Source organism: Carcharhinus amblyrhynchos, chromosome 1 (assembly GCF_965287045.1).
Source record: "Carcharhinus amblyrhynchos chromosome 1, sCarAmb.v2.hapA, whole genome shotgun sequence".
Taxonomy (NCBI): Eukaryota; Metazoa; Chordata; class Chondrichthyes; order Carcharhiniformes; family Carcharhinidae; genus Carcharhinus; species Carcharhinus amblyrhynchos.
The window spans coordinates 137,606,218-137,624,457 of record NC_137324.1 but is presented as its reverse complement, the minus strand read 5'-3'; the positions used below and the strand labels follow the sequence as shown (position 1 = coordinate 137,624,457).

Sequence of the window (18,240 nt, the reverse complement as noted above, 5' to 3'; positions counted from 1 at the left end):
AACAGCTCTAGTTTCTCAGGACCCAACCCAGGCTCAATGAATGGGATTGTGGGAGAGGTTATGAGTAAGGTAAGCACTGCAGAACAGAAAGGAAGACTGGTAGTGGCAACAAAGGCAACAGGACAAAAGTGCTGATGAGTACTTGACTGTGGTATGAAAATAGCAAGTAACAGGAAAAGTATAGGGTAGGGAATGCGATGGTAATGAGGTGGTTGGGGAAATCATGAGTAATTGAGGGGGGGTAGTAGTGGAAAAGGGGTATGGAAAAATAGTCACAGAGGGTTACATTTTCCCCACAATTCTTATGGTAAATGTAGTCTGCAATTATTGGTAACTCATTTCCAAATCACCAAATCATACCATCAGCAATCTAATTCAAAACGAAAAAATGGCAGACTACATTTGCTGCTGAAAGTATGTGTGAGAGTAACAGAACAAAAAAAGAGAGGAGAAGGATATGAGGGACGAAATCAGAAAGTAAAGGTAGAAAGACAAAGTGAACATTAATAGAAAAGTAAAATACTGCAGATGCAGGAAATCTGAAATGAAAGTAAAACATTTCAGAAATAAATAGCAGGTCTGGCAGCATCTGTAGAGAGAGAAACAGAGGTAACTGTAACATGTTGGTGTGCAACGTCCTATTAGGACTGGGAAAAGTCAGAAAAATTACGAGTATTGCATATTGGGGGTGACTGAAGATTGGAGCAGGATTATTGAGGAAGGAATGGTCTTTTCAGAATGCTGCAAGGGTGGGAAAGGAAGAGGTGGCATCATGCTGAAGGTGAAGAAAATGACAGAGAATGATCTTTTGAAAACTGAAGCTGGTGGGATGGAAGATGACGACAAGGTGAACGGTACTGTGATCCTAGAAGGGAGGGGAAGGCAGAAAGTGCAGAACAGCCACAGTTGAAGGCTGTGTCAACAACCATGGGGAAAACTGGGGAGGAGAAGAAATCTCCAACAGAAGGAAAGAGGAAGACATATGGGAAACACCAGAACAGAAGGTTGCATCTGAACAAGTGTGATGGAGACTGGAAAACCCACAAATTGGATGAAGTCCTTCCAGGAATTTGGGTGTGAGGAAGTGTAGTCAAGTCAATTGTCTTAGTGAATATTTCAGAATCAGAGACAAAGAGTCAGAGATAATTTGTGGGAAGGCAAGAGAACGGTTGAAATGGAAGCAAGGTCAATTAAGTTTTCTAGTTCAAGACAACAGTAGGAAATGGCACCAATATCGTCAGCAATGTATCAGAAAAAAGGTGAGGATGAGGTTCTGAGTAGGAAAAATAATGTTCCACATATCCTGCAGAAAGATGGGCATGGCTCAGACCCACAAAATTACTCATAGCTACCAGAAAATGAACGTATTTTCTGATATGCCTGGCACAGGAGGATGAATAGTTTGAAAGTAAAAATTAAATATGGATTGGAAGATCCTACATTTAATATCTGCTACACTGATAAGACAGCACTGATTGGGCATTTCGTCATTTCCAGCTTTTAAACAAAACCAACCGAAGCCAATTGGAATATCGAATACATTTCTCTCATTGCCCATGAGATTGGCATGGCAGGAATATCAACCAAACAAAGGCATATTGATCAGATAAGTAAATTGCTTTGTACTACATTTTATTTGGATGGGGGCAGCGTTGGCAAGGATCACATTTATTGCTTGTCCCTAATTGCCCTTGAACGGAGCAGCTTGCAAGTCCATTTCAGAAGGCATTTAAAAGTCAATCACATTGCTGTGGGTCTGCAGTCCCAAGAAGGTTAGATCAGATAAAAACGGATTTCCTTCCCTGGAGGAAATTAATGAAACAGCTGGTTTTTAATGACATTTGATGATAGTTTCATAGCATGATTACTGAGACCAGCTTTCAATTAATTAACAGAATTTAAATTCCACCAGCTGTCGTGGTGGGATATTGGTCTGGGTCATTAGGTCAGCGACATAACCACTACGCCACTAATTCCCCTGCTAAAAGGAACAATTTGAGTCATGACACCCTAATTATATACTGCAACCCCCACCCTCCTACAACAATCATTTCTACAAATTTACTTTGGGATATTCCACTGACCTCCAGCTGTGAACACTGAAGGCCTTGGCTTCCCTTTCTAGGCCATGACAAAAACACCACAATTTCATCCTTTACCCCTATTGAGCAAGTTCCTGGACTGTGGCCTAACCTTTGACCTCGGTAGGCATATTTTAGGCCTGTACCATGATCTAGGAAGTGACCCCATCCTCCTCCAAGGATATTGTGAGACTATAGTCTCATCTCCACACACTCCTATAATATTTTCAGACCTACAGCTTGAACTTTACCCTGTATCAACCAGGGCATTTTTGGGATTGAATTTCAGATTTCAGCCCAGTCTCCTATCCCTCATCATTCTTCTTTGTCTCTCAGTCCCAATCCTCTTTCATGGACTTTTCCAAAAAGGTCAAGGACAAGTTTTGCACACAAAAAAATACATCACTAGAATCCTTAATTCAAAATTAAAACATCAAGAATCAAATATTATGCATGAATGCTTACCTTACATTTGTCTCCAACAGTGTATTGCATTCCAGCAGCAATAGAATAATCTCTCTTCTGCTGTGCTGCAAGGTGAGTTTAAATACAAATATTTAACAGTAGCAGTGTGTGAAAGAGTCAACTCAGAATCAAAAGATTGCAAATAAGGCAAAATGCTCACCTTGTTCCGATTTCTGCCAAACCTCATATTCAATGTTTCTGTAAACATTTGGGTTGAATGCTCGAAGTACCTTTCTGGGAAAGGTTATGTGGGCAGAGCTTTCACTTTTCATTTGCAGTTTCTGAGAACACAATAAATACAGACGTGTGAAGTATTTTAAAGATTTGATTGAACATCAAGTCAGGGTAAAGATGTATCTCAGGTAGTGTCAGAAAATAGACAGTATTAGATCATTATTCAATTCCATTGCTGTCAATGGGACAAAGTATCAGACACTGCAGATAGCAGTCAATCTGATATTGCTAGATTTTGTGCCCAAGCCGAGAAACATTTCATCTGTTGCTTGTTTCTTTTTTATCATTTGTTTAAAAAAACTGAATAATAAACTTTTAGAGTTTGCTTATTAACATTTTTTACAGCACACAAACAGGCCATTCAGCTCAACTGTTACTTGTCAGTGTTCATGCTCCACAAGGGTCTTCTCCCACCCAATTTATTGCACCTCATCAGCATATTCCACTAATTCTTTTTCCTTCATGCTTAACTGGTTTCCCTTCAAATGCATAATGCTAATTGCCTCAACTGCTCCATGCGATAACAAATTCCACACGTTTCTTCTGCCTTGGTTCTTAATCCAAATTTTTCCAACTGTGCCATGCTTTGTCCTACTCCCAGGCTGACATTTAAAATCTATTAATGAGACTAGAAGTTTCAATAGTAAATGTGGCTGACCAGATTTCTCAGGCCTCGAGAAATCTAGCAGTTGCAGCAAGATGAGGACAGCCTCAAGAAAAAGATTACAGCTCTGCCTTTGAGCCAGGAGGAACAGGAGTGCTTCCTTTCACTTCTAGGCAATTGAAGCACCCATCCCACCACTTGGGGTCAGGAATCAAAAGTCCCTATGAAATCGCTAAACTGATCCTTTGGCCTTTTCTGGAGCGTTTGTTGCCTGACTGGAAGTCAAGCTTGTCAATCAGTCTGACATTCTGGGGAAACTTGTCAATGACAAAAGACACAGAAGCATATAGGGATAACCTATACACTACCAGGTCCCTCTGCTTCCAGTGTGTCAGAAGGTTAAAAATGCCCTATAATTTGGGGAAACCTCATTTCCTACATTTCAGGCCACATTTTATCACAAATCCTCAAATTTTCCATGATACAAACAAATTACTACTAAGACTAGTAAATCACAGAAATTTAGATGGAGATAAGCCCTAGGCTTGATCTCTAGTCAGCCAAGACAACGATAGAGATATAGACAAATACTGAACGGATCTGCCCTCACACAAAAGTGAAAAAAAAAGATAGACTGTCTAAGCTAAATACAATTCTTTGCTAATCATGAAAATACAAATTTTCTTGGCCATTCACCATTGCCAAGTTTGTAATAATGGTGTTTGCATTTATTAAGTGATATGATTTGAATATGCTTTTGCAGTAATGAGCAACCGATCAGAGCTATTAAAAAGCATCTATTTGGTTTTAAATTATCCAATGTGTATTCAAGAGTCAGTTTTGCACAGGCAATATTGTTCACACCATGGAGTTAGAAGGTAATGCATTCAGGCATCATTAAGGATTTGAGTACATCATTTCTGTCAGTACTTCAATGTTATGCTGAGGGAGTGCTGCATTGATGGAGATGCTATCAGGAAAGCATTAAAAGTTTACAATATTTCATAATTTAAGGATTACCTTCTGGGTTTTATTACATGACTGGAGCTTGAATCCAGTCATTTCATTCTCATTAGCAGTTTTGCCCCTGTTAAAAGATTACAAAACGATATTAAAGTATAGCCATGCTGGAATTTAGATATTTTTAATGCAGAGAAAAGATAGCAGTAAAATTGCAAAGATAATTTAACAAAATGACCTGACTTAAGTTTAAACCTTTATAGTTTCAAAATAAATGAAACCCTGTAAGCAAATATTTTAGCACAATGCTTAAATGTTCACTGTTCCCACATTCTGTGAAGTTATGGTCTCCCAGTGTGAAAATTAATACAAAACATTGGATATGTTAACATCTTCTCCACTAGGACAAATAATCAAATTAGTTTTGAAATTAACACTAAATTCCAAAACAATAATTGGGCTAAAACTCTTGCAGGTAACCAAGACAGCTTAAAAAAACAAGAATCTAATTAACTTCCTAGTTACCACCTACCATGGGTCAGGATGTTCTTGGCCATTAACAGCATCCACAGGTGACAGTTCCTAATTAGCTGTCACGGATACTGGTCTTTTCTAACTAAAGCTCACAGGTTAACAAGTCGAAATAATGATCACTATGGTAACCATTCCAAGAGAAGAAATGTGGGTTTTTTTTCCCCAGTACAGGATACCAAACCTAAGGGAATGAACAGTAAGTAGCTAATAATCAAATCTAACTGTGTCTGGGACATCTTTTAAAAAAAATGTGCAGGGTATTTTTATAAATCAGCTTCGAAATCTCTTGCTTAGATTCCTATTGGTAATCCACAAAATGCAAAAAGGGGCAAGCATGCTTTGTTATCAATTCAGTGTGATTTATTGAAAAGATAATTGGATTTTAATGATATCAGCAACATGTTTAATAGCCCTGTCTTCGGTCAACTATGCAGAGGCTGGATAAAACAGAAGCAATGTTTTTACTAAACAAGAATGAAACTGGCATAAAGCAAGTACAAGTGTGAGACAGAGTGAAAGAGACATTAAATGATAGATGGAAGAAAAGACAGAGATTGATGCGGAGCAACATAAAGTAAATAACAAAGACAAAGTCTAAATCTAAAAAAAAAAATCGGTAAAGTCAAGAATTCTCCTTTTCACAAAGAGGTCAGATCAAGTAAAACTAGCACGGGACTTCAGAAGCTTAAAAATCAAACAGTTTGTTTTTCTAGAGGTAGATCCTGAGATGTGGTATTAACTGAACTGTAGCTCAGTAAGCACAATCTTTCAGAAAGTTTTCAATGAAGTACTTCAAGAGGTTTCTCCATAAGAGGGGATGTTATGAAATTAGTGATAAGCTGCTTCAGTGGATTCTGAAAGTAGGAAGCTGTAGTCAATGGATTTAAACACAAGATTTGCTAAATGACAAAAAGCTAAAGCCCATTTAACAGCTATCAACCTGGTAGCCACATGATAGAGCAATATGGAATTGGTGACCAATTACAGCACTCCCTCTATCAATTAGTTCATAACAGACCCAGATATGATTCAGGGAAAACCCAGTGGAAAGAGCTTTGGGACCCATATGTCCAAATAAAGACTGTTGGATTTGTATTTATATAGTGCTTTTCATGACTACCAGATGTTTCAATAGCATTTTTCCAGCCAATGAAGTACTGTTGAGGTCACTGTTGTGATGTAAAGAGCTCAGCAGCCAAGATGCACACAGCATACTCCCACAAAAAGCAATGAGATAATAGCCAGATAATCTGTTTTAGTAATGTTGATTGACAGATAAATACTGACTAGGACTCTACTGCTCTTTTTCGAGCAAGTGTCTTGAGAATTTCTGCATTTAGTCAAGCAGGCAGATGGGGTCTCAGTTTTAACATTTCACCAAAAGACAGCACCTGACATTGCAATGCTCCCTTGTTTTTTGTGCTAAAGCCATGGAATGGGAATTGAACCCAGAAAAGTGACTCAAGAGTGCTACTAACTGAGCTACAGCTGTCAATGGTAAACTCACCTATTCCACCTAAGTACAGCACACTTATCATGGGTATCAAACATGTTATTTTTGGAAATAAATCAATTTCATTTGTAATTTAGTTATAATGACTCAAGAAGCCTAACTGGAAAGGAACATAGTATATTACTAAAAGCAAAGTAAAACAGCTATCTTGGTGTACACACACTGGCCCTGCCACTCTTTTTGGCAAATCAAATAAACCAAAATAAACAAATTGAGGAACAAAGTAAAAAGGGGCAGCCCCTTAAAAGGGGAACAGCCTGAATCAAAAACTAGTCACAGATGAAACTTAAAACATCAAATCAAAAAGTGATTAAAAGGGCCAATAACACACCCCCAGTCACTGTGGTGCCGCACAGGCACAGCACGCCTCAATAGTGCCCATGGACTCCGCATGCTCCCTCTCCAGGGACACCCAGCCACGAATGTAGCTGCAGTAGAGGGGCATTCAGGTCAGACAATCCCTTGGTCACCAGCTGCCTGGATCTGTTGATGGCAGGTTTGGTCAGGCCTTGGAGCAGATTCACAAGGAGGTCCTCCTCATTCTCTCCCCTCCCATCCCCAATCACACAGCCACCCACCCCACCAATGATGATGGGGCTTTCTCCATTTCTTTGCCCGTGGCCTCATCTCCATCATCCATCACTTGGAGGGTCTGGCCAGAGGGCACGTAACAGGTGAATGTCTCTCCCACAAAGAGCCTCAAAGCCATGACAGGGAGTTGGTCCTCAGAGGCAACCTCTGACTGGACGTCAGCTATCTGTCCCTATGTCTGAACTAGAATCTTTATCATCCAGATGACTGGCACTAGATATTTAAGAGGGTGGAGCTTCTCGTCCACAGACCAGTGTGAAGGATGCCAAGGGTGGCACATCTGTAGAAACGGTTGCCTCTGCGGAGGATTTTCTGTGACCGAGATGATCTACGTGCTTCTTTAAGGTCTTCTTCCTGGTTTTTACCTTCTAAAACACCAGTCTTGTTTTCTCAAGAAAAACTCCTGGGATCCATAGAGAACTGGCACCAAAGTTTCTCATGTGGCTGTGTCTCCCAGTTTAAATTCTCTATCCAGTCTCTGACCATTCAAGCCGCTTTTGAGTTTTTTGTTTTAATGCAAAGATGCCGGCCAAATTTGGGAACGTCAGGCTCAGCCTAGTCTGATAGCATCAGCCCATCAATAGCTCTGCTGGGGTTATTCCCATCATCATATGTGGCACAGTTAAAAAGGAAGCGTGAGATTTGTTTGTAGGAGAACTTGTGGTTTTGTTTCTTCATGCCACCTTTGAAACACTGGACCACCCACTCAGCCAGCCCATTTGAGGATGGGTCATAGGGTGCCATGTGAACGTGCCTTATTCCATTCATACTCCTGAAGGTCTAAAACTCCCCGCTGGTAAACGGGATCCCATCGTCTGTCACAAGACCCTTGCATACTAAAAGACTGACAGAGTCTCTCTATGGTATTATAAGAGATAGTAGAGGCCGGCCGGTGCACATCATTCCATTTTGACCAGGTTTGTTTTGTCATTGTCTATGCCAGACCACCAGACACAGCTCCTTGCCAGCATTTTCATCTTAGAAACGCCTGGGTGACCAGATCGTCGGTCTTGATATGGGAAAACCACCCAGGCTCCCCACAAGATGATGCAATCCTCCTGTCATTTTTCTGCTCAACTTTGGAGTCTGGAACCTTCACTAGCTTTGTATTATCTGCAAATTTAACATTATGCTTGTGACTCCTAGGTAAGGATCTCACAGATTGATGACAATCCCAGTACCAGTTCACTCAGTCAGCTCATTAAGTTTCCATTGTAAAATATTTCCACTGATTCCTGCTTTCATAGAATCATACAACACAGAGGAGACCATTCAGCCCATCGAATCCATACTGACACATTAGAAACACCTGAACTCCCATCTAATCACATCTGACAGCACTTGGCTCATGGCCCTGAATGTTATGTTGTGCCAAGTGCTCATCCAAATATTTTTTAAAGGATGTGAGGCAACCCGCCTTTACCACCCTCCCAGGCAGTGCATCCCAGACTGTACCTACCCTCTGGGTAAAAGCATTTTTCCTCACATCTCCCCTAAATTTCCTGCACCTCACCTTGAATCTGTGTCCCCCTCATGACTGACCCTTCAACTAGGAACAGCTGTTCCTTATCCACTCTGTCCATGTCCCTCATAATCTTGTACACCTCGATCAGGTCACACCTCAGTCTTCTGTTTCAATGAAAACACAGCAAGAAGTCTGACAATACCAGGTTTAAGTCCAACCAATTTATTTGATAGTAAACTCACAAGCTTTCAGGGTTTGCCCCTTCGTCAGGTGAATGGAGATTTCTCCTCCTTAAAAACGTCAATCAAATTTTGACCTCCCTCTGACAAAGTCATGCTGACTATTCCTGATCAACCTTTGCCTCTCCACATAGAGATTTGATCTGGTTTCTTATTGTCACATGTATTAACATACAGTGAAAAGTATTGTTTCTTGCATGCTATACAGGCAAAACATACCGTTCGTAGAGAAGGAAACAAAAGAGTACAGAATGTGCTATTACAGGCATAGCTAGGGTGTAGAGAAAGATCAATTTAATGCAAGATAAGTCCATTCAAAAGTCTGACAGCAGCAGGGAAGGAGCTGTTCTTGAGTCAATTGGTATGAGACCTCAGACTTTTGTATCTTTTTCCCGAAGGAAGAAGGTGAAAGAGAGAATGTCCAGGGTGCGTGGGGTCCTTAATTATATTGGCTGCTTTGCCGAGGCAACGGGAAGTATAGACAGAGTCAATGGATGGGAGGTTGCTATGCGTGATGGATTGGGCTACATTCACAACCTTTTGTAGTTCCTTGCAGTCTTGGGCAGAGCAGGAGCTATAGCAAGCTGTGATACAACCAGAAAGAATGCTTTCTACGGTGCATCTGTAAAAGTTGGAGAGAGAGTGGTAGCTGACATGCCAAATTTCCTTAGTCTTCTGAGAAAGTAGAGGCGTTGGTGGGCTTTCTTAACTATAGTATCAGCATGAGGGGACCAGGACAGGTTGTTGGTGATCTGGACACCTAAAACTTTGAAACTCTCAACCCTTTCTACTTGCCTCTGTTATGCATATTCTCCTTCACACTTCCTGAAATCGATGACAGCCTCCTTCGTTTTGTTGACATTGAGGGAGAGATTATTGTCGCTGCAAAAGTTCACCAGATTCTCTATCACATTCCTGTACTCAGTTTCATCATTCTTTGAGATCTGACCCACTATGGTGGTGTCATCAGCAAACTTGAAAATCAAACTGGAATGGAATTTGGCCACACATTGTAGGTGTATAGGGGGTACGGTAGGGGGCTGAGAACACAGCCTTGTGGGGCACCAGTGCTGAGGATGATCGTGGAGGGCATGTTGTTGCCCATGCTTACTGATTGTAGTCTGAGTTAGGAAGCTTTTTCCCTGCTGCTATCAGACTTTTGAATCAACTTGCATCTTTCTCTACACCTAGCTGTAACTGTAACACTATATTCTGCACCTCTCCTTTTCTTCTCCTCTATGCACTCCATATATGGTAACTTTTATCTGTACAGTGTGCAAGAAACGATACTTTTCACTGTATCCCACCAATACATATTTCAATAATAAATCAAATCTACTCGTGGTGACTTGCAAGGATCAGTGGTAGGCTTTTTGCCTTTCCAAGAAGATTGTATGGCTTCAGACAAGTAGGGAAGAGATTGCATCGCAAATATTTAAAATGGGTTGGATGATCTAGTGGGTCTTTCCCACAGTGAAAAACTAGACAAACAAGGTTTACCCTACTAATCCCCCAGAATAGTAGGGGCAATTTAGCATGGCCAATCAACTTAACTTGCACATCTTTGGATTGTGAGAAGAAACCGGAACACCCGGAGAAAACCCATGTATACACGGGGATAACATACAAACTCCATACAGTGACCCAAGCCAGGAGTCGAACCCAAGTCCCTGGCACTGTGGGGCAGTAGGGCTAACTGTGAGGCCATCATGCTGCCCCTTGATATCTGTATTTCACTCCAGAAACATAGGCAGTAACGCAAGAGATGATAAGTGCTGGCAGTCTAAGCATAAGAACTAGGGACCATCTGGCCCTCGACTCTCTGCTATTCAATAAGATCATGATCTTTTTATGGACTCAGTTCTACTTACCTGCCCACTCACCATAACTCTTAATTCCTTTACTGCTCAAACATTTATTTATCCTTGCCTTAAAAACATTCAATGAGGTAGCCTCAACTGCTTCACTGGGCAGGGAATTCCACAGATTCACAACCCTTTGTGTGAAGTAATTCCTCCTCAACTCAGTCCTAAATCTGCTTCCCCTTATTTTGAGGCTATGCCCCGTAGTGGAAACAACTTCTCTGCTTCTATCTTATCTATTCCCTTCATAATCTTACATGTCTCTATAAGATCATCTTCTGGAGTCCAATGAGTATAGCCCCAGTCTACTCAGTCTCTCCCCATAAGCTAACCCTTTCAGCCTAGTGAATCTCCTCTGCACCTCCTCCAGGGCCAGTACATCCTTTCTCAAGTGAGGAGACCAAAATTGTACACAGTATTCCTCACCAGCACCTTTTACAGTTGCAACACAATCTCACTGTTTTTAAACGCCATCCTGCTAGCAAGGAAGAACAAAATTCCATTCACCTTCTTAATTACCTGCTGCACCTGCAAACCAACTCCTTGAGATTCCTCGAGACACCCGGGTTCCTCTGCACAGCAGCATGCTGCAATTTTTACCATTTAAACAATAGTCCATTTTTCTGTTATTCCTACCAAAATGGATGACCTCACATTTAGCAACACTGTAGTCCATCTGCCAGACCCTTGCCCACTCACTTAGATTATCTATATCCCTTTGCAGACTTTCAGCGTCCTCTGCACACTTTGCTCTTCCACTCATCTTAGTGTCATCTGCAAATTTTGACAAACTACACATGGTCCCCAATTCCCAGTCATCTATGTAAGTCGTAAACGCATATGTATGCATACACATGCACGTGCACGTGCATGAATGAGACCAAGCAGTGCGTGAGAGTGCAAGCAAGGACAGAGAGAAAAGGAGACAGATCACCATCAGCCATTTCCTATCATCTAGGTTCAATGCTTTCACTGAAGCTAACAAACACCTTTAAGAGTATTAGTTTTCGTTCAAAAATGCTGCAGATGCAGGCCACGATGCTGATTTTTCTATAACAAGATTTGGTAAAATTTTCAGGTATTGCCTATCTGACGGTGTTCCTATTTTTCACTGCCTCCTGAATCTTTTTCTTGCTTGAAAATTCTGAATCTGTCTGTGAAACCTTTATTCAAATTGACTGCTTACCCAAACATTACTATTTCTGTCTCAGAATCAGAATCTTCACTAGCATTGAGGTGTTCCTCGTTTACTTCGCTGTTTGCATCCAGCACTGCAGGCATTATTGCAGAAACATCAACCTTGAATACATTCTGGTAAAGCATTTCATACAGAATGGCTGCAAAATAAAACAAGGGTTAAGTTTACACTTTTATGTACCATGGCCCTGAAAATCCATGGCCTGAGATCCCAATGATTTTTCTGATTACACCCTCCAGTGATGACTGTGCCAGGATTAGTAGGATGAATACGCAGGTGGTTAATTTTTAATGGGTAAGTAAACAGAGATCTAGAACCCCACCTGTACTTAGTAGCCATAAAATTCAGCACCTGATCAGCAAAGGGGTGAAGGTTGGGGAGTTTGCAGTCCTTGTCTCCTTCCAGATAAGTCTCCTTTAGATCCTCAGGATATTTGAAAAGCGTTTTTCAATACTCTTCAGAGGATCCAGGACACTTTGCTAGAAACATGTCGCTTAGGAAGTGGATTAGCACCACTGTTTATCTGTCAACAATGCAGATCCATTCTACCTTAGAGTGAAATGATAGTACACATATGCATAATTAGGTCATCAGTGTAACTTCCGATGAATGGCATTTGTGAATAAAATCCAATATATTGATATGAAAACCAATGTTCCAGTTTCCTCTTTAAGAATATGATGTTAGCAATTTAAAAATGAAATGTTTATTTTACCTGGACACGTACCAACTTCCCATGTTGCAATTGGTTGTAATGTTTAACATTTTGACATATAACCAAGAAAATTATAAATGCTTCATCCACAATCTGTGCTCAATGATTTGATCTCAACATGGATGGAATGCCTCAAGTGATCCACTCTGAGTCAGAGGTGGAGAAAGAGGAAAAGAGAATATGTGAGGGATAGCCAAAAATTCCTGCTTCAGACTGTTATCTGAAGAATGCTGTTAGGAAACAAAGGGTGGAATTCTCCCAAAAGAAATTCTAGTTGCCAAATTCTTGCAAAAACTGAAGTAAAGCTCGCTGCTTTTTTCAGTGGGATTTTCAAAGTGAAAAGTGCCCCATTGTGAATCAGAGGCTGGGGCAGGGCCTATTCCCGCTGGAGAGGCAGGCAGCATAACATTGAGCAGGCCACTGTGCACGCGTTGATCTATCAGCGTGCATAATAGCCCCATATTGCCGGCCTCCCGGTCGCTGGCCAGCCCCTTGTCCCCATAACATTACCCCTCCAATCCTCCCAACCCCCAGTCACTGGCCTTCCGGACATCTCCGGACCAGCCCCTCTCCCCTCCTCCCACCCCCCACCACCACCCCCCCCAGTCCCAAACTCCCAATCCCCCTCCCCTACAGCAGCCCTGAAACCATCCCCCCCATCCTAATGGCGAGCCCCGATCATTGTCCTCCCTCCCTCTGCCTACAATCCCAAATACAGACTGGCAGCAGAACCCCTCCTCCACTAACAGCCCCCAGGGGACCTGCCCCCATTAGGCCCCACCCCCTTGGCATCACCCAACATCTGGTGAGCAGTGTCATGGTGCCCCTTGAGCATGGCCACTTTTCCCTTGGGCAGTGCCAGGGGACCAGGCTGGCAATGCCTAGGGGAATGCCCCCCCAGGTTGGCAGTGCCTGTGGAAACCCTCCCCCCTTCACCATCAACCTCCTGGGGGGCCTCCACGGCCCTCCTTCACCTCAGTGGGGTTGGACCGCCAGCTCCCCACTGGTGGGAGGAGATGGCAGGCCTAGAGACTTCAGTCACAGACCCACTAATAAGATTCAAATTCTTATTTAAATATTTTAATCAGTTCCGTGCCAATTTCTGGCACAGAGCTAACGGCACCAGAAATCCAACGGCTGGGACATCCAGCGGGAAGCCTGCCACACAGCCTTGCTGATGTCTCTCGCCTGCTGCACTGGGCTGGGAGATTCACCCCCAAAGCCTGATAAGAATAGGATCAAACTTATTTATATTGTCCTTCTTTCTGGCAATCATTTTCAGGTCTCACCATTAAGTATGATCAGTCAGCTGAGGTACCAGAAGGGTCTGTTGCCCATGAAATTGTACCCATCAAAAGACCACCCATCAGGAAGGGAGAAAAAAAAAAATCAAGAAATGGACTCCATTCTGTTTCCCAGTTTTGAACAGTTTGTTTCAAATTGTAGACAACAAAACTTGCAAATTAAAATCAGAGTACTTACATTGGCAAAAGGCTGCAGCATCCACAAATGTCCTCGGGTAGACACTGTCATAATGATTTCCATTTGAAAAGCACAATAAGATCTAAATGCAAGTCACAAGATAAATTTTTCAATTAGCCTTATTATCATCCTCATTGGACATCAGTTGGTTGCTAATTTATATCCAAATCTCAGGGACAGGGTGGGAATCCCATCTTTGGTATAGAATAAAATAGCTGCTGGGCTATCAAGATTGGTGGGGATGAGTTCTCCTCGGTTGAGTGGGAGGGCAAAAATCCTATGGTTGGTTACAAACTACAAAACATGCAGTCTTTCATTTATAAAACTAAAATGAGAATAGTTAAATATAAGGCTGTTCTGACAATTCAGAACACAACCTCAAAATCACTGACACAGAATTGTTATGTGTAGAAAGTGGCCATTTGGCCTGTCATGTGTGCACTGCCTCTCTGAATGAGCATTATGGCTTAGAGTCATTCTCCTATCCTTTCTCTGCACCCCTGCTTGTTGTTTCAATTCAAATAATTATACGTCATCTTGAATGCCTCAATTAAACCTGCCTTCATCAGACTTCCAGTTACATTTTCCAGACCTGAACCACTTGCTGTGTGAAAATTTCTCACATCACATTTATTTCTTTTCCAAATGATTTTAAATCTGTGTCCTCTGATTTTACGAATGGGAACAGTTTCTGCCTATCTACTCTATCCGGCCCCTCATGATTTTGAGCATCTCTATCAAATTTCTTTTGACATACTTCTCTCCAAGGAGAAAAGTCCTAACCCTTCCAACCTATGTTCATAAATGAAGTTTCTTATTCCTGGAACCATTTTTGTAAACCTCTTTTGCACTCTTTTCAATGCATTTGCATCCTTCCTATAGTTGGACACCGCCCTGAACTATACACAATACTCCAACTGAGGTCCAATTAGTGTCCTATACAAGCTCAGCACAACCTCCTTATTCTTGCACTCTACGCCCCTACTAATAATAACGCTGAGGATACTGTAGATTTTATTAACTGCTCTCTCCACCTGTCCTGCCACCTTTAATGACTTATGCACATATAAACCCAGGTCCTCTGCTCCTGACAGATACCGTTTCAGGAATTATTTTTATTTGAATTCTAATTTCCTGCCACAATCAAAATCTATCATTCCTTTCAGACCTGTTGCAGTGATGTACTGATTCTCTTGAACAGCAACAGATCAATTCTCAAGGCAGGCTCAAACTGTGAGCACCACTTCCACTGAACAGACCCTCCCCTAACTCTTCACTCCAACTTCTGTTCCTCTTCCACTGAAGTAAATGCAGTTACTTAAGGCTGACAACATTAGTATTGTGTTATGTAGTTGCTCTCTAGGCATTGTCAAGAGACTTCAGGTAAGAACAAAAGATATTTATTGATAAACAGAAACTTGGCACAGGGGTTTGCAGCCCCAGTCCTTACATGCTTACTACATGGCTTTCAGATGTATTCTGCCCAAGAGGTGATCACTCACTCTCAGTTCCCATTAGTCCCTCAAACTAGGTGACCCTCTTCTGCTGTGCTGTCTTAAAGAGACAGACATGATAATCATTACGTATAAACACTAAAACAGGCCTAAAATTACTTTTTTTTAAGGAAATGTATATTGTTTAAATTAAAACAAAAATCTGTGACAGGTTTATAACTTTCACAGATACTTGGGGGTGAAGGAGGGACTTCTCTTAAAGTACTTGCTAGTCAACCATTTATAGACTTCCTTTTAAATTGGCAGAGTTCAGAACCAAGTTCAAAAGCATTTTGATATGGAATCTAACAAATATCAAAATATTTAGGTCATCACCTCAAGCAATTTACAAAGTTATTCCACCAACAACAATAACTTGCATTTAGGTATCCCTTTTTAAATGTAGAAAAATGTTCCAAAGTATTTGCAGAAGCATTATCAAACAAAATGTGACACAGAATCACACAGGAGATTTTAGGACAGATGACCAAAAGCTTGGTTTTAAAGAGCATCTTGAACAGAGGAGATCAAGGCAGAGAGAGGTTTGTGGAAGGAATTTCAGCAAGATAAATCTGTCAACAGTGGTGCATGAAATCTGGAATGCACAAAAGACTAGAATTTGAAGTGCGTAAAGATCTTGGAGGTGAGTGGGTTGGGCATTACCGAGATACACACTTGAATTTGAAAACCCGGGACGGAAATGTTTAAATTAAGGCCTTGTCCATCTAGGAGCCAATCTAGATCAGCAATCACACAGAGATTGGTGCTCAAGATGGTGCAACTTAGGATAAGTGTGCAAAAATTTGGATGAATGCATGTTTTTGGGAAGGTGGAAGATTGGAAGTCAGCTGAAACAGCATAGCAATAATTCAGTTGAGAGATAACAAAGGTATGGATGAAGGTTTCAGCAGCTAATGAGCTGATGCAAAGATGGAGACTGGTGGTGTTATGGAGGTGGTTTGAAGACATGGGGTGGAAGCTCAGCTTAAAGGTCAAATAGTTTATGATATAGCAGTACTTGAGTTCAATGACAAAGGTACAGCTTTCATGGGTTATTTTGATGAACTCAACAGTTCTCACTGTAACTTCCAGTGCTCCTATTACAGGAAAAGACTTTAGAATTCACCCGTGCTGTTCTATCTCAGGTTTGTACATGGTAAATATTTAGAAAAAATTAACTTGTATTTGTATGGTACCTCTCACAAACTCAGCAAATTCCAAAGAATTTTACAGCAAATTAAGTAGCAAATCTGAAGTATAGTCAGTATTGTACTGTAGGAAACATATCAGTCATTTTGCACAGCAAATTCCTGAGAACAACAATGAGTTAACGACCAGATGATCTGTTTTAGCAATTTTAGTTGAGGGATGAATATTAGCCAAGACACTGGTAAGAATTCCTACTCGTCATAGAGTTGAGGAGGCAGATAAGACCTCATCTGAAGGACAAAAACTCTGAATTATCACCCAACATTACGTGCTCATGTCTCTGGAGTTGATTAAATAAAGATACAAGAAGACCATTACTTCAGAGGCACTGGGTGCAATTTTAAGACCTCACTCAACCAGAGAGCAGAAAATTCCACCTGAGGTCAACAGACCTTCTCATTGTCCGCCCCTCACCCACACCAATTCCTGTGGCAGACGCGGTGCTAGAATTCCAAACTGTATCAAATTCTGTCAGGTTTTCTGTAGCTTACCGTGTCAGGGAATCCATTTTCAGTTACACGAGCAGGCGGTTTGTTTGGTTCCTGGTAAATTATAAAATCGCGTCTGTGAAATTAAAAATAGATCAAAAAATATCTTGAAGCATCCATGACAAATTTAATCATGTCTGCTTTAATGTGCAGACTAAGAGAAAACTGCCACCACAGCTAAATTCTTTCAAGCACAATAATAATGGCCATATAGAGCAGATAATCCTAGGTGTGGTTCCAAACTGAGCCAAGTTAGGTAATCTCAGCTGGGCTGTCTGGCAGACCACTTCAACTAACATCATATTGCCTAGTCTAAAATTTAATAGCAGGACTCTGAGTCACGATTGCTCTCAGTTTACTTCTGATCAAACATCTACACATCCTCATTGTCTGGTGAGATCAGGCTCAGCCAATGCATTGCACACATTTGCCAAAATTCATACATTGAAAATGGGCACTGAAAGTATTGGATTGCTCTATACAACTCAGAGGATCAATCATTGGGAAATGAAAAAAAAACTGTGGTTTTTACTATTTTCGTTGAACATTCTCATTCAATAGTTATATAATTATTGGAGATGAGGAAATAAGGTGGCTTGGTTAGGCGGGGTAATAGAAGATGAAAGATATCATGATGAAACCTCCAAGAACACCTCCGCCAAGAGGTGGCAATCCAGTTCTGATCTGCACAGTATAAAGCCACACTACAATTTAATGCCTACTTTGGGCAACAGATTGTAAGGCCAGGGTGCTCCTCCCCGTTTCCAAATAAATTCGGAGTGGACCATGATGAAAAATGATAGAAAATTCAGGTAGCAACGCTTACTGTTACAACACCATCCCAACATGGATTTACACCTCAACTTCTCAAAAATTTTGCAGAATATTCCATCCATATGTGTCACAAATGATCACACTTTCCCTCTTTTATGCCCTCACCTCCCTTTAACAGTACTTCCTGGGCTGTCATATTATGAGTTACAGTAGGCCCTGGCAGCAATTTTTGAGTTTCCCCAATGAATGGGTACTTCTGCTCAAGACATGATAAAGCACTTGCAATAATTTAAGACAAACATTTTAAATTACTTCAGATGTAACTAGATGCCA

The 18,240-nt window shown here is 41.2% G+C and overlaps 1 protein-coding gene across 2 annotated transcripts in view; it reads right to left on the bottom strand.

The window, feature by feature from the left end:
- Nucleotides 1–18,240, bottom strand: part of otud4 (OTU deubiquitinase 4) — a 116,198-nt gene that overhangs the window by 72,864 nt on the left and 25,094 nt on the right. For both annotated transcript variants that reach the window (XM_080193309.1, XM_080193315.1), the window contains exons 5-10: nt 17,137–17,209; nt 13,944–14,025; nt 11,735–11,885; nt 4,405–4,471; nt 2,707–2,827; nt 2,547–2,611 (exon numbers count right to left, since the gene is read on the bottom strand). In XM_080193309.1, the coding sequence (XP_080049435.1) occupies nt 2,547–2,611; nt 2,707–2,827; nt 4,405–4,471; nt 11,735–11,885; nt 13,944–14,025; nt 17,137–17,209 (559 nt within the window). The remainder of the gene's footprint in view (nt 1–2,546; nt 2,612–2,706; nt 2,828–4,404; nt 4,472–11,734; nt 11,886–13,943; nt 14,026–17,136; nt 17,210–18,240) is intronic.